Source organism: Phymastichus coffea, unplaced genomic scaffold (assembly GCF_024137745.1).
Source record: "Phymastichus coffea isolate CEN01 unplaced genomic scaffold, Cenicafe_Pcof_1.1 PCOF00326, whole genome shotgun sequence".
Lineage (NCBI taxonomy): Eukaryota > Metazoa > Arthropoda > Insecta > Hymenoptera > Eulophidae > Phymastichus > Phymastichus coffea.
The window spans coordinates 3,383-20,294 of record NW_026707137.1 but is presented as its reverse complement, the minus strand read 5'-3'; the positions used below and the strand labels follow the sequence as shown (position 1 = coordinate 20,294).

The 16,912-nt window shown below is 57.2% G+C and overlaps 1 protein-coding gene across 1 annotated transcript; it reads right to left on the bottom strand.

Moving 5' to 3' along the window:
• Positions 1-1,482: 1,482 nt before the first annotated feature.
• LOC131674873 (DNA-directed RNA polymerases I, II, and III subunit RPABC3) lies at positions 1,483-16,682 on the bottom strand. The gene is made up of 3 exons (XM_058953683.1): positions 16,103-16,682; positions 14,742-14,922; positions 1,483-2,006 (listed from the first exon to the last, which is right to left on the bottom strand). The coding sequence occupies exons 1-3, from the start codon at positions 16,149-16,151 to the stop codon at positions 1,889-1,891; spliced, it is 348 nt and encodes a 115-aa protein (XP_058809666.1). The 5' UTR covers positions 16,152-16,682; the 3' UTR covers positions 1,483-1,888.
• Between the last annotated feature and the right edge of the window lie 230 nt (positions 16,683-16,912).

Below are 16,912 nucleotides of genomic sequence, written 5' to 3'. Positions count from 1 at the left end.
CGTATTAACATATCCGAACAAAAGCTCGAGTTAATTTTTTTTTTTTTTTTAAATTACAATCTCACGCAGGTAATACCAATGACAAATCAATTCGAAAACACGTACAACGACAAGCTTATAATACGCGACATTTCGTAGTGTGGAAAGATAAATAATTCATGAAGAATGCACACAGCAACGTTCCCATGGATTGTCGCTCCGAGACGGGAGTACATTTACGGCTGTCGAGGCCTGTTAATTTTTATGAATCAGACTTTACGATCTCGGCGACGTGCGTTAGGAAACTACAGAAAAGCTGCGAAAGCGCAAATTGCAACGTAACGAAGCTGTCGAGGCGCCAAGCCTTCGTGATATACCTTCTTCATCGCGAATGCAATTTCTAAATTAAACGGTCCGAGCGAGAAAGCTCGCGTTGCCTTCGACTTGACGTGCAAATTTGTTGGTTACGTATGCTCGCGTGTCCGCGCGTGCATACGTCGAAAGGTATGCGCTCGTGAATGCTAATCGTCAACGCCGAGCGGGTCAATTTTCATCCGCTGGTCCGCCTCACCGTGGAAGCTTTCCCGAAACAAGCGAAAAGGACAAAGTCGCGCTAATCCGCCAAACGAAACGGGAAACCGCGGAGGAGCTTGCGCCGTTGGCGAAGCCCGCGACTAGAGCCCCGCCCTCGTTGGTAGCCCACGTCATCGGACCAATCTATTTAGGATCAGCCTCTTATTAAAGCGGCCATGTTGCAGCGGCGGCGGCAGCTCATCTACGTACGCGCGCGCTGCAGCGCGGCGGGAAGGGGGTGGTTACGCAACTGCTGGGCCGCTCGCCATCTTGGCCAGCCGCCGGTGCATCGCGGTGCGCGCGCCTGCGCCCACGCGCGCTCGCCCGTACAAGGTCAGTTGCGCCGTCGCGAGTTTAATTACATAAATTTACTCGTTTAGTCGCGCCTGACTCCGACGGACGCGCGCTCCCGTACCGTTGCCGAGACGAGCACGCTCTCTCGCTTCGAAACGCAAAGTCACTTCGCAAGGGCGATCAGTTGTCTATCGCCGCCTCGGGGAGCTTTCGGCACGCTCGGCAAGGTCGCGCCGTTGCGGAGGAGGACGAGCAGCCGCCTCGCGCTCCACTTGGCTCTCGCTGCTGCCCGACACTCGATGCCGACGGCGTTACGCAATTGAACGGCCACAGACTTGCCCCGGCAAGGGACCCGCGGCCGCCCGAAATAAGCGCATCGGCTGCGACGACGCCGACGGCTGCCGCGCGATCAATGGGACCTTCGGGCTTCTCACCTCGTGGTCTCTCGCGCTCGTTATACGCCGATCGAGGCGCAGCCGTTTCTCTCCTCTCCGGGAGCGCGCGAGGCAATTAGCTTATTATGTAAATCCGTCGGAGCAGCGAGTTGCAGCAACGCGAACGCCCATTGCGAGCGACGCGCGCGCCACGCGGTTTTCCTTCGCGATGACGCTCGATGGGAAAATAGACAGACGTTGCTTTGTTTCTTCATAGTTTTATTCTAGTTTTAGCTTTTCGTTACATTATACATTATACAAAAGAAGTAGATTTTTTTCTTATCCGCTAGGTGTGGCAGTGGCTTTGGCTTTCGAGGCACGTTCGCGATGGTTCATGGAAGAAAATAGCGTATTCCAATTGACTGGAACGGTAAACTCAGGGTCTACGATAAATGCGAATCTCATCTGGTTCTACGATCACATGCACGCTCGCTTCAATTGTCTTTAATAAAATTAAACTCGCAGCTGTTTTTTATTCGTACAAAAGTAAAAAGAAATGCAGAAGGAGAAGCTAGATCGCCGGTAGGCTCTCCGGAGTTGGGTCGAAAAATCCTTGATCGGTAAGACGGAAAGGCAGAGAGCCAAGGCAGAGCCGACGATCGGACCCTCTAGAATGCCAATTTCTTCATCAGCAGGTACATGTGCTGGTCGATCTCGAAGCCGTGCAGATTGTTGGCGTCGCCCTGCAACCGCATCAGCAGTCCGCCGAACGACACGTAGGCCGACCTGCAAAACGAAAGCAGAGGATTCGTTGAGCGTCCGGTCTCGGGGAGCGAAAACGCACGGCTATTGTTCTTTATAAATGCATAGACATCAGTGTCGAAATCATTATCGGAGCTGAACCATCCGGCAAGTTTTAGGCCCGTTGACACGCGACCGTCATAATTGCAGTGCCGATAGCGGTCGTGATTTCATAAAAGCAACACAACCAGCTAACCACACTGCCAACACGCCGGTCGCTTCCCCCGTATATAAAAAGCCCCGGCGACCATGCGACGTTAGTTTCTTTCTCTTTTTTTTGCTTTCATTGTCTTTTTACAACCTTGTGCTGGCTTGCGGATGCGGGTTGGGGGATCATCTCTCGCTCCAGCCGCATAATCTTGCGCATTTGCCTTATATGCTCCAGGAAAAACCAACGTTATACATATAATACATAGATCTAATAGTGGAATTATCAGACGAGTGAGAAGAGAGAGAGAGAGAGAGAGAGAGAGAGAGAAAATTGCATTTTGATCGGTGTGAAGAAATGAGCGCCGATGATCGTTCGTCAATGACACTGATCGAGCTTGGACGCGAGGAACGAGAAAGACCTGGCAATGCAGATATGCGTGTCGCGAAAACAAAGAGCGAGAGAACGAGCGCTCGCCTTTGCGATCGGCGCGCAAGCTGGAGAAGGTTGATCGAGAGAGACGCTCGCGCGGGCGTCGGCGAGCCGAGAGGGACGACGCGACCGGTTTCGCCGCCCGTCCCCTCGGCGAGGCCCTCGCGGCGTCGTCCCGATCCTATTTTCGACTCTCGCGCAGCCTTCACCTTAGGAGACGGCGGCCCGCGGGCGATCGATCGCGATGGCCGCGGAGGGCGCGGGGCGGCCGGTTGCGCAACGCGCCCGTCCGCCGTCCTGCAGGGTTTCCCCGCGCCGCCGCCGAGCGAGCGCGAGCCCAAGTGGGCCAAGGCTGAGCCGCTCTCGACGCCGACTTTGAACTTGGGCTCGCGCGCGCGCTCCGCTGCAGCTCCGCCGGGGCGAACAGGTAGCCGTCGATCGCGACGACTCGGCGAATCGAGTCGCGCGACCTTCGGGCGTCGTGCGTGCGCCGATCGCGCGCTTCAAGGACGCGTCGCACGCGCGTCGGCGCAGCCACGACGCTCGACGGGGAAGAAACTGGGGTGCTTTCGTTCGCGGAGAACGGAAGCGTGGCCTGGTTTTTATTTTCCATTGACGAGGCGCCAATTTTCACGCCCGACCTTGACGCCCCCCCCCCCCCCTCCCGCCGCCTTCTTTTCGGCCGGCTGCTGGCGCTCGTGGACGACAGGCACTTCCGGTTCTGTGCAATGGAAGTGCTTCTTCGCCGCTCGACTGACTCGCCGAGCACGCGATCGCCGATATTCATAGCGCTCTACTGTGGGGAGATTCGCTTTCGACGATGCGCGCGTGAAATCGCGCCGATTCGTCGATCGGTGATTTCGTCTCTTTCTTTTACTGCAGCAGTGGCGCGTTGAAAATGTCCGAGGTGAACAGAAGCATGCGTGTATTTCGCTTGACGCGTATGTCATCGAAAGGATAGAATCAAGGGTGGTCACGAGGAATGAGCGAGGAGAAATAATGATAGACAGATAACAATGCAGAGAGAACCAAAAACAAATTTATAATATATGTGACATAAAAAACAGAATCATGATATTTTATTGAGAATCGGCTGATTATACAACGAAGGCGCTCAGAATGAATCTCATGGCACTACAAAAATTGAGAAGTTGGTATACAATCTGTACAATCGATCGTCGTAATCGTCGAGAAAATGTGCTCACACGCACACATGCACACACGCACGTACGCACACGCGGGCGCGCCCACGCGACCGACACGAGCAAGAGGGAGAAAAAAAAAACGAAGAAGATACGCCGAACGAGAGCGCAGCGCGCTGCGCCTGATGAAGATTAATTCGGAATGTAGAACACAAGGTTTATCAAGCGTGACGTGACTTTACTACTCTATACTACTCTTCGCCAATAAGACGTTTTCATTCACCCATTAGATAAGAGTTTTTCTCCATCTCTCTCTATCTCTCTCTTGGCGCGACTTTTTATTTCCTCTTATTCTCGGACCAAATCAATAATAAATAATTTACGAAAAAGAGAGAGATGGATAAATCTCGCACGTCTAATAAAAATAATAATAATAATAATAATAATAATAATAATAGTAGTAGTAGTAGTAATAATAGTAATAATAATGGTAATATCGGTGGAACCTTGCGGAATCGCGTGACGTGCCACTCGGTGCTTAGGTACGCCGCGTCGATTCTTTTCGTTGTATCGAAGGGGAGTGAAAGAGAAAAAGAAAGAGAAAAAGAAAAAGAAGAATTAGGTCGAACGTTCGGCCGGCAGCGTTTCGACAGAGAGCGAGCTGCGCACCTACACGCGCCGCGCACTCGTCGCGGATGGGCTGGGCAATTTCGCGTTGTTTACGCGCGTGCACTAATGACTAACGCCCGTGGCATTTCGCGCTCGTTCGGAAATAGCGGCGCGGTTCGGCGCCTTTCTTGCCCGTTCGCGAGGAGACTAGCCGACGCGCGTATATACAATAAAAATTTACACGAGTGCGCGCGCGGGCGACGCTGCAACAACCTTGAACTTTGCCGATTACGATAACGTCGTCGCGCGCACGCACACACACACACGGATTCACGCACACTTACAATGAAAGTAAGAGAAAAAAAAACGGAAGCACTAGAGTCTCTATGTACACTGCTCAGAGATCTGTCGATGGTGAGAGAGAGATGATATGGTGGTTGTTTTTTTTTTTTTTGATATTTCGAAGTGGAGAGTTGGCAGTCGAGATGTCGTACCAGATAGTGCATTTACAGTATGCATATCGTGAGCTCTCGTGTAAACGCGCATCTGGCACGAGCCCCATCCTGCCGTTGCGAACAACGAAAAAATCGGTAGCGAAAGAAACCTCTCTTCCCTCTTTCTCTCTCTGCGGCCGTCTTGCTTGCACTTGTGATGCGCGCGGGGAAAACGCAGCTAACGAACGAACGAACGAACGAACGAACGAACGAGCGGGCGAGCGAGCGAGCGAGCGAACTGAACGCGACGCGAAGTCGCGAGGCAGACTGACTAGGCGATAGAGTAGTAGAGCAGAGCTGCGCGCAACTCCACGACTATTATTACTAGCGCACTAGCAGCAGCAGCAGCAGCAGCAGCAGCGGCAGCAGCAGCAGCAGCAGCAGCGGCGGCAGCGGCAGCCGCAGCGGTAGCGGTAGCAGTAGCAGCACTCGCGTGTGTGTGTATGTGTGCGAGCGTGCGCGCGCGCGCTCGCGCGAGTGGCGGCGCTCGCCTCACGTTACATCACTGCGCTGCTACGACGGAGCGAGGCTGCGCGCCGATTCCACTACTCGTGAGTACTGCTGTTTACCACCTGGGCGCAAGCTCGGGAGCGGCGGGCGCTCTTATAGGGGCAGCCGCCCGACGACGCCCTTCGCCGACGGCGCGCCCTTAAAAAGCAGGGACGACTCGCGGCCCGCGGCCGACGGCCGGGCACTGGCGCGCGCCGCCGCGCGCCCGCCTAGATTAGGCCGTCGACGGGCCGCCGGCGCTGCCGTGGTTGCACAACCGAGGCGGCCCGGCTGCGTTGAGCGCGCGCCAACCGCGCGACGCGGGCGCTCCCGGCGCGGCCCGCCGCCGCCGATATTCGGGTGACAGCGTCTTTTTTGGCCGCGCGGCCACGGCTCCGTTTTGAATTATCGGCGCGCGCGCGAACGGAGCTTGCGACGGAAATATCGATTCGCAATGCGGGCAGGCCGCGCGCCCGTGCCAACTCGCCCGCCCGCTGGCCGCCGCGCTGGCGATCGATGCCGCGGGGGAGCACGCGACCGACGACGCGCCCGCCGCGGCGACAGCCACGGGCACCGGCGCGCGGCCGCCGCGTCTTGCGGAATCCTCGGCCCGACCAATCGGGCCGCGCGACCTCCGGCCGCGATGAGTCAAGCCAACTCGCCGATCGGGCGAGGGAGCCAGCCCAAAAACAGCGCTCTCGGCCGATGCATCGGCCCGCCACGGCTCGCTCCAAAATAAACCTTACGCAAGCGCGCGCCAGGCGCGTCCTTGTTTCCGCGGCCGTCCGATGCCGCTGGACCTTCGGATCTGGGCCGCGCGCGCTCTCTCGAGTTTCAACCCTTCGCTCACGAAAATACCCGAAAATTGCAAAACCGAGCGCCGATATAGGCTGCCGGCGAGAGGGGGGGGCCGAGGCGGCGGCGAGCTTGGCAGACCGAGCAGGTGCTCCGCTCGCGCCCGGGGAGGTAATCTTAGATCGTACGCGACGGCTGCGCGCTGTATAAATCAGCTCGGCCGCGCCACTCGTCGACGAGTCGAGCGCTCGCGCCTCCTCCGTCGCGACGCGTCTCCATTTTTTCCATTCCCTCCGTCGGCGAGCCAGACAAAAAAGACGACGCATCGCGAGCAAAGTCGACTGGCGCGAGGGCGGCCGGGAGTCGTGGGGGGAGGGGGGCAAAGGCTGCGCACGAAAGAGCAACACGTGGCTCGCGCCTTGGATTGGCCCAATTCCGCCTGCAGCGAGCGAGCGTTTCAATGTCACGGTGGCTCTATGCAGTCGCGGGGCGAAACGGTCAAGCGGAGTGGAATAGCTGCGCGATTGCCGCTCGCGACGGCAGCCCACGGAGGCATTGTCGACCGAAAGAGGGAAGGTGCGGAGAAATCTGTTTTTCCACATCTATAAGTTAATTGTCGTCGCGCAAATTGCGACTCTTTGTTCCGCCGCGCGCGTACTTGGACTTATTGGCTATTGTGTGCTTTTTTCCGATAGTTTCATTCAGCGCTCGCGTGAGCTAATTTTTTCTCTTTTTTTTTCGTTTTAGCGACTGATACAACTCGCGCGTTTTATAACGCGCTAATCGCCGGAAGTTTCGTCGCGCGTGAAAGGAAAAAGAGGAGAGCGGGGACAGACAGACAGGCAGGCAGACAGACAGACAGACAGACAGCGACACACACACACACACATTCGACGGCGATGAATTTGACGATCTCTCGTGGACAACGAGCGAAACATGACGCGCTCGATTTGACGCACAGCACTGCGGGTGCGAGTGATCCTGTTCGCGTCATTGCTCGCGATCGCTTGCGCGATGCAACGTCCCGAGAGTTCGCGCGAGCGCGAGTACGCGGGCCGCCGCGTAGCGAAAATTCCACGGAGGGGCGAACGAAAGAGAACGAAAAGAGAAAAGACAGGAGGAATCGCAGTCGCGGAACCGGAGAAACAGCGACTGCGAGTGCGATCGCGGACGGTCAGCCCTCGCGAGCGGGACCTTGAAATACTTGGCGACCAGTGGTAAATTGGACATACCAGCGCACGGAAGAGGGCAGTCCGGTGGCACACGGGACGTCGACGTCGCCTCGGCCGTGTCGTGGTGCTCCTCCTCTTCGGCAGCACGGCCGATCGGCGTGGCCAGCAACCGAGCCTCGTCGCAGGAGCACGATGTCGTTTGTGCGCGCACCCCCGACCGACTGACGTCAAGCGAGAGGCAGCGAGCGCAACCACTGGCGCAGCGGCAGCCAGCCACCCCTTCTCCCGTTCACCCTCCGACGCGCGCGCAACGCCAACGCGACGGGCGGGGGTGCGGGCTTTCAAGGTGCATCCAGACAGAGAAAGAGACAGAGAGAAGGAGAGAGGGCCAAGGATGCATCTTTTATCCGCCAACTTTTTCCTCTTTTGCTGCTTCTTCGTCCTTCCATCTTTGTGCGTTTTTCGTTCTTTCGGCGTTGCGCGCGCTAGAGATAAAGTAAGTCGCCAGAGGATTTGCTCGTCGCGTCGCGATCGGACGGGAACGACGGAGAGCGATGCATTCATTCCGAATCGATACGGAGAGAAAAAGCGACGCGCGGCGACACGCGTAGCCAACGGTCGGCCAGGACGCGCGAGCGCGAGATCGAGTGCGCAACCTGTTGGCTGCGCCTGCATCGCCGCGGCCCAGGCAGCGCGCGTATCTTTCGCGGAGAGTCGCGCGCTCGGATATCTGTCCCAATTGCACGACCTGACCTCCCTCTCCCTCTCTCTCTCTCGCTCGGCTGGAATCCGGAACGCGAGCGCGCGCCTGGGATCAGGTCGCCCCTATGGTGCTTCGCCGCGCTTGTTCCCCCTCTCAGGTGTGTCGACAACTAGGTCAGCCCTGGGAAACGCCACCCACTCGAAAAGCATCAGTCGACCTGCATCGCGCGCGCGCACCCACACGTTACGCACGCACACATCGGTCATACGTGTACCGGAGAACGCCTTCGTCGATTCGAGTTTTCTAGGTACATATAGCAGCGACGAGGAGAGCTTTGTTCGGTTCGTCTGCAGCCGTGGCCTTGTTTCGTGGGCTCGTTAACGGGGTGCAAATATCAATGTCCACGCGCCAGTCGGAAAAGCATGGACCCGAGGGCTTTCGCGTAGGGCGACCCACCGAACTCGTCCCTGGCGAGCGAAACGACTCAGAGGAGGGCGAGGATGAGGAGAAGACGCGGAGGCGAACGCGGTACGATCCCTCGCAGCGACGTCCACGACTCCAAGGCCAACTCGATCAGTGTGCAATTTGCCCGGCACGAGCGAGAGCCAGGGGGAGGGAGCTTGCAAGGTCGCGTCGCCCCTCCCGCTTCGCGAAAGTGAGAAGAGGCTGCTGCAAGCAGATCTAGCCCGGATCATCTCACGCGCCACCATGACCTACTTCCACGGCCAGTCGGGGCGTGCTCTAAGGGCCTCCGGCTAGTTTCACGGGTGTACTCGGCGGCTGAGCAAGCGCGCAAACCTATCCGTCTTGGAGTAGATCCCCGCGAACGCAATGGCAATTGGGTTGAAGCTGCATCTTCTCGCGTCAGAGTCGCAATTAACCGCGCGCCAATTCGCCCTCGCGCAATATAGTCGACAAGGACGCGCGGTTTTGTGCACGCGCGCGTACCCACCCCCACGCCGCGAGCCTCCTCCGCGTCCTATTTTTTTTAGCGCCTCATCGATTTCCTTGCCGCTAGGCGTGTACGCGCCTTTCTACGCGCGAGTTCCACGCGACGCGGGGCAACATGCAACGGGCGACGCGGGCGCTTTTACACACGCCAAGTACAAACGACGACGACGACGACGACGACGACGACGACGACGACGACGACGACGACGACGACGACGACGACGACGACGACGACGACGACGACGACGACGACGACGATGACGACGCGCGAGCAACACGTGTCTCTTTTGTAACCTGCTCGTTGCAAGGGCGTAACCTACACGCCTTGACGACTTGCCCTTTAACGGTGTCGCGAGTCGCTCGTCTGCGATTACAGCCGCCACCTCTTGGATTTACTTCTCCTCTGCGATATCGAGTTTTACGCTCGCGCTTGCCAACTGTCAGAGTCGCTCGTGCCTCGTACGATTCATTTTCGACTTTTCGGCTGGACGATCGAACGAGCGAGAATCAAGCCGATCCGAAAACATATTGCAATCGCGATCCTGCTGCCCCGCCTTCGTGCGTACGCGTTCAATATCGTACGCGTGAATCGGAGCAACAATACGGCGAAATTGTAATCTTCCTTTGTCATCTACATTGAAGGGTCAATATGAAAACTGAACGAGAAAAAAGAAGATATAAAGGAAAGAAAAATAGAAGACGCAGTGCATCGAGGCGCGCACGCACGCGTCCATCTGCGTTTGGTTCACGCGTTGCGTCAATGACGCTGCAAGGCCAAAGGTTGACCTGCCATCTCCGTCTCTCTCTTCTCGCTGTGCGCTCGCGCGATTACGCTCGCCTCGCTTCGCCTTCTATTAAATTAAAGTCGAATGCAACGGCTATGAGCTAACGCCTGTCGGATGCCGAAAACTGTTCTGTCTCTCTATTTTTCTTTGTCGTTAATTTCGTTGGCGTGGCTTCTTTTTATGGGCTTCGGGAAGAGCGACAATCGTCATTTTTAATTTTTCGATGAATTTCGATTTGGAGAAGCGCGCGGCGCTAACTTTGCGCTAATTTTGCGCCTCGTCTACCGGCGGAGTGGCATTCGGGAAAGAAAAAACTAATGGAACGCGCGTAGATTCTCCGCTCGGTGGAAATTGCACGATTCGTTTGTACGTTCCCCAATGCGACTCGATGCGACTGCTGCTTTGACAATTTCACTTTGGGACCTTTAAACCGCGGCAAATCGATATCGTTTCTGCTACGCAGCGAAGCTCGACATTCAAGAATGCTCCCGAGATATCGCATATCAACCTTCGCTCTTGCAATCAACTAGGTTAAAGCTCTCTCTCTCTTTCTTTCTCTAATTGATAAGAAATTTAATTTGTCGCGCCACTCAGCGTATCGGAATTCCCATCGAAACCTCGAGCGGCGCTGAAATTTTCCTATTTTCATCTCTCGTAACGCGGTTTAGTGGATTCCTCGAACGTTCATTATGAGTGTCTTTTTTGCTCGTTATCGAAGTGAGCGAGAGAGTGAGAGAGAGAGAGAGAGAGGACGGGGGAGGGGGAACCAAAGTCAAGAAAGCTATGACCTACTTGAGGCAGAGCAGTAAGTAACGCCATAAGCAAAGTGTCGACCTTCTGCTTCGCTTATGTTGGAAAATTGGCGGAAGTCTCCATTGTTTGCTCTCTCTCTCTCTCTCTCTCTCTCTCTCTCTCTCTCTCTCTCTCTCTCTCTGTTCCGCGACGAAGAAGACGACAACGCTGTGGCAGACAATTAGCCGCCGATCACCACGAGCTTTATCACGTAACGAAAATTGGGAGCCGACGGTAAAAGCTCTCTGGCTGCGAAGAGCTCAGCCAATTGCGCAATGACAGCCGGTTATGTCATTAGTGCTGCCGCAGAGTAATACGCCACTGAGCACAAGGCTAAAGTCGCGAGCGCGGCCTGTGTATCGACGACAACTCGCGCTCGTTTCCCTCCGCCTGTCCTCGGCAGCAAGGAATTCCCGGATAATCGTTCCTTTCGCCCCGTTGCCGCGATCATTATAAATAGAGCCCCTTGGCTCGCGCGCGTCGCCCTGGCACGCTCGCTTTCGATATTCCGCGAGCCGATGTGCGCCGCTGCACAAAAAAGCTTGGCCGCGCGCTACGGAAACCCGCGAAACGTCGCGCGAGCGCGTTACGTAAGGATATTCGAGCGCTGCTATTTTCGTGCCGCGGCGACCGATCAATTATTCGCAGCTATCGAATGCAATGCCATCCTCGCGCTTATTCGACACGAGGATGCAGCCCGAGCACGGAAAAGAAAAACAAAGCAACAATGCGAGCGACTTTTTCCAGGTGAGGAAACGTTGCGCTTTCGCAATCGCCTCTCGCGCAGAACCAACTTTCTCGCTTCGAACGAGAGAAGACGACAAAAGGAAGAAGAAGAAGAAGAAGAAGAAGAAGAAAGAGCGTGACGCCCTGATTTCGAGAGGTCGAACGACGACGTCGCCGTTATCCTAAAAACGCGACGATCGAATGCGCTCGCGAGAGCAAGCTGCCCGTGCACGCGCGCAAGCCGTCGGCTGCGCCTAATAATAGCCGAGAAGACGGAGCGCGCGGGGCGGCAGAGCGAGGAGAGAAGCCGGCCGGAGCAGCGCGCTATTTTCGCCGCCGAGCTGCCAAAAATGCACGCGCGCTCGCGAGCTTCTGCGGCGACCACCACCGCCGCCGCCACCACCACCACCACCACCACCACCACCACCACTCTCTCTCTCTCTCGATTACGTGAAATTAGCCGCCGAAGCGCAAAGCCATTTTTCGCGCTTTCTCGACTCGGCGGGCGCGCGATCGATTTTTCAATGGCCCGGAAGAGCAGCTCGAGCGCGTGAATGGGAAAGGCTCGCGGGCACGCGCGCCGAAATAGACAGCATCGATTATTTCATCTTGCCTTTTCTCACCCGATAGCTCCGGCGCGCCGCGAGACGTCCGCAAGCTGCCGGCGGCGAGCGAGTCAGCTGACCGATCGACGCTCTCGCGCGCGCAGCTGATTTTGACAGCTGGCGCGCGCGACGCGACCTTCGCGCGCTGAGCGGATAACAATGGGTCTGGCGCGCGCGCGCTCTCCAACTTACCAGCCGCCGATGACGATGAGGCTGCCCGCGCGGCCGCGAACGGCACGCGACATTGTCCGCCGGTTGTCGCGGAGCTGCGGGCTCGCGACGACTGCGCGGCGGAGCAACACGCCCGGAGCCGGCTTTTGCGCGCCAACTCGCGACGCTCTTATCTAATCTTATCTGTCACGCGCGTTAGTCACTGCCGCACAGGAAACTTCCTCGTGGAATCTTAATTAGGCGCGATACGTAGCGTGCGCGCTCTGCTTGTGGCTGCCAAGGACCGGCTGCTTTCGCACCAACGGAATCGCGACGGCGACTTCGGTTAGCTTCGATTGGCGTTCGTCAGTAGCCGAGGCAATTTACGACGCCGAAAACACGGCATGCGCGAGCTCGCGACTGACGTCAGAGATCTCCGCTCTCTTCGTTGATCATTCGTCCTTTGATCGCCAAACTCTCCAAGTTGTCCTCGGACGCAACCCTCTGGCGACCGATCAATAATTCGCGTGCTCGTGTTCCCACTCACTCGCTCAACCCCCCCCCCCCCTCCCCTCACTCTGACCTTGTCAACTGCAAAAAGAAAACGCGAGACTGATTGTCGCGTTACATCGAATTAATTCATTATCTTCCTCGCACGAATTCAATTTCAGACGAGATTAAAAAGGATTTAACGTGGGTGTGCGTCATGAGCGAGTGAGCGATTCACAGAACTGTTATTTAAAAAGGAAACAACGATTTTTAACGATGACAGGGGCAAAATCTCATAGTCTCGTATGCGAGAGAAAGAAAGAGGCGTTGTAATCGAGTGCTCGTTGCGTTAAAAAAAACTCGTAAAAAAAAAGCGAGAAATGATAGTCCTATCGGCGCGCGTGCGAGAGACACCGAGAGAGCGAGAAAGTCAACGCGAAGGATTTCATCGTCGCTAGTTGTAAAGGCACGATTTGATCAGACCTCCCTTGTAGATTCGAAATTAAATTCTCAACGCTGCTGGTGCACCCTGTTGTTCGCTTGCTGTTTTTTGTCATAAGTAATAAATGGTGATTCTTTTTCAGTGTTGTTTGTCTTTATTCGTTCTCAATGTACAAATTAACAACGATTGCAAAAATCGAGAAGGAAAAAAATGCACAAAAAAAAAAAAAAAATTTTTTTTTTATGTGCAAAAAAAGAAAAAAAATGTTGATGCTGCCAATGATTGGTCAAGAATTGCAAGTTTTCAGTTGCAGGGCCATCTCTTTGTTCCGTAGACGTGTGCGTGCTGCTGAGGATCCTCGTTGGTAACGCCCTCAGAAAACTGAGATACCACCAGCTGTGTTCACCCGCTTCTTTACCAACTGAGTGAACGCAGAGTGGCTCCCTGTTCTCCAAGTGCGTCAATTTCGCTATTTCTCTCCGCTCTCGCTCGCTCTATCTCTTGCTCGCACACATTTTATCTCTCTTATCGTGCTGCCTTCGATCGCCCTTACCGACGACACCACCTTCGCGTCACGTCTCGCTCTCTCTTTCTCTCTCTTCGGCCAATCCGCAAAGCTTTCGCTTCCATCATCATCATCATCATTATCGCACCTTAAAAAAAAAAAAGAAAAAAAATACCTTCCTGTTCGTCTGCCTTCTCTCCCCCTGCCCCTCTCCGAATCTAAGGCTTCGCTGCTGCTAACGACTTTTTCGTAGCGCTCTCGCGAAATATTCAGCGTAGAAGTCGCGGAGGTGGCGCGCGTGCGCGCGTGCGCGCGTGCGCGCGCGCGAAGATCGATGAAGCTCAAAGGACGGAAGGCCAGGCCTTCAAGGTCGACAGCGCGTTACAGCAACACGGGCGCTCCGAGTCTCTCGTTCCGCTAAAGTCGGCGCTCGCTCGTTTCGCCGGAAGAAGCCGCGAGCAGCAATCTGCCGCGGACGAGGCGACGAGGATCAACGACTATGCTGGCGCCGACGGGTTCCGCGGGCGAGAGACGTGGGTCGCGCGACAAGACGACGCGACAGCGGCGCAGGCCGATATGGCGCGGAGAGATATGCGTTTTACGGGCCGGAATGCCAGCGATCTACGCGCCGTCTGCCGCTGAAGCGTGACCGCTATCGTCATGCGGGAAGATGAACCGTGCGAGCCAACGTCACGCGAGATCCCATCATCTCGCCGTGAATATTTTAGCGCGCGCGCGCGCGAGAGCGCGGCAAACGTGGAATAGAAGGCGGAGAGGCATTTATTTATTTTTTTTTTCGCTCGCTTGTGCCGCGCTAATAATTCAATGGAAACAAGTCGATAACCGCTGAATCATCGCTACAGAAGTCAACGACGACGGGCACGAGGTCGAGAAGAGGTAATCGTCAGGAGACTTTCGTAGCATGGTATTTACGGCAGCACTATTAGCCCGTTGGGTATACGTGGCGCGAGAGAGGCACTTTGATGGGCAATTCCCTCAGCGTCGCGGCGAGATTTATACTGGAGTAGGAATGACATTGCGACGTAGTGAAATTTCACGATCGCTCGGGGATGCGGCAAAGCGAGGCTGGGAGCAGATTGATATTTCGGGCGGCCTCGGAGCAATCGATGCATTTAAGCAGCGCTGCGGTTTAACTTGAGTGCATGTGAATGGAGAATGCTCGACATGAGAAGAACTCGGCGAATAATGGTTCCGACACTGTGAGATGGGGTACAATGAACGAAGAGAAGAAGAGGATATTTTTCATGTGGCGTGCGTTGCCTCTACTTACAACCGACTGCTTGGCTCGTTGCTGGCTTCGTCGCCTTCGATCCGGTACACCTTGCCGGACATCACGTACTCGAAGGAATTCGCTCTGGAACCACTCTCCATCTCGGCGGCATTCCACTCGCCGCCGTCCGGGTAGCCATCTTCGCGCAGCGTAGTCGCCAGCACCAGGCGGAACTTGTCACCTGCGAACAGCCCGAAGCACAGGAACATTCAGCACGCGCTCGGATTCGCGCGACACGTCGACGCCGGGCTACCTGTCGCGACCACCCTTTCCCGCGCAGCCTTCGCGACGATCCGCGAAGGCTTCCCCGGGAATTTCGGTCGACTAACGCCAGCCAAACTGGACGTGGACGCGAGCGCGCGCGCGTACTTGGTCCGCCTGCCATATTCCGAGCAATTTTCCAATTGACGAGCGAGTCCTCGCGGCGACCTTGCTCCTCCGCGGCAAACTCGCCCGCCGCGTGACGTCGCGCTGCTCTCACACGGGCACACGCGCGCACACACTCAGACTGCCGCGCGATTGCCAAGCGAGCGCAAGAAGAAAAAAAACGGGAGAGCCACGGGCGACGATGGCTGCGGCGAATGTCAAGGCCGCCGAAAAGACGAGCGCGGCGTTTGGAGCGCCGCGCCCCGATCGCCACACGCACGGCTGCGGGATACTCACGGGTCCGCGGACTGCAGTGGATGCGGCGCGAGCGGAGGTCGGCGGCGACGGTGATGCGGCCGAGCTCGAGTCCCGCGGACGACAGAGTTCTCCGCCGAGAGGCTCCAACTGGCGCGCACACGGCCAGCGGCACGGCGCGGCACGGCAGCGCCGACCTTGGCATTAAACTTGAAGGCTTGCCGAGGGGGCGAAGCGCCGTGCGGGCGGCCGGCCGAGCCGCGGCGAGAGCGCGCTCGAGTCGCGCGAGCCGCGCTGGTGGGAGAGGCCCCCGTTGCGTCACCTCGCGCAAGCGGAGCGCGCGGCGCGCAAGCGCCCGGCCGCCCGCCGCGGCGCGCGATATCGACGGCCGGCCGAGCGCGCGACGCTCGCTCTCGCGCCGCCTGGCCGTTTGTTTTCTTGCCGCGCGGCTCGGGGGCCCGCCGAGACGTCCTCCCGCCGCGCGATGCGTCTCGAGGAGCAGCCTCGGCTGCGGCGACCTTGTCGGTGGTCGACTCGACGTTTCCGCGCGACGATACCCTCGGACCCGGACGTTGGGCGCCGGCAACGTCCCTCGGCGCCGAGTGAAAGGCGCGAGCGCCGGGAAGCCGGCCGCCGAGGGCATCTCCTCCACGGCGATGGTCGAAAATAGTCGCGTGGCAGCAGTCCGGTGAACGCCGCGAAACGGGCCGCGAAACGGGCCGCGAGGCCAGCCAACTTACCCAGCTCCATGGGATACAGCCAGCTGTTGATGTCGAGTATGAGGTCCATCTTGAACGACTCCGACTCGCAGTGCAGCCGTATCACTGTAACGAATAAGAGGAGCGAGCGTCATTTTCTTTTCTCTCGGTTGACCGGAAAGATGATAAAGGAGAGCGAAGCGACGAGGCTGGCGGCAGCTGCTCGCGCGCTTACGCCGATCGAGCGCTGCTCCGCACGTGTGCATGCACGCGCGCGCTCGCTGGGTGTGCGTGCTGGGGCCGCGCGGGCATCGTCGTGACTCATGCAGATGGCGCACGCGAAAATACACATGTGTCGAGCGCGTGGCCGCCGCCGCCGACGCCGCCGACGCCGCCGACGCCGCCGACGCCGCCGACGCTGGAACGCGCGCTGCTCTTTCTTAGCCAGGGCCTCCTCGCGCGACAACGAAAGCTCGGCTCGGGACCACGGGGACCACGGCGACGCGCCCGCCGCCGACTCTCTCCTCCTGTTGCTCCTTGCCGTCGCTCCGCTCGCTCGCGCCGACAAGCATCGCCGAAACGCCGATAGCGATCTCGGACGGGCGCTCGTGTTTGCTTCGCTCGCGATCGCGCGACCCGTCCCCTCGGCGATAACGAGGCACATTGGGAACCACGTCGGCCGCGCCGCGGAAAGATCCACGTGTATCCTTGACATACAGACGCACGCGCAGACGCGAGCGAGCCTCTCGAGCGAGAAAAAACATACGAAGCACTCCAAATGACCGAAAATAATTCGCATTACACATGCCGATGAAGCCAGCTCGCGCGCGCCAGCGGAGAAACCTCTCTCGC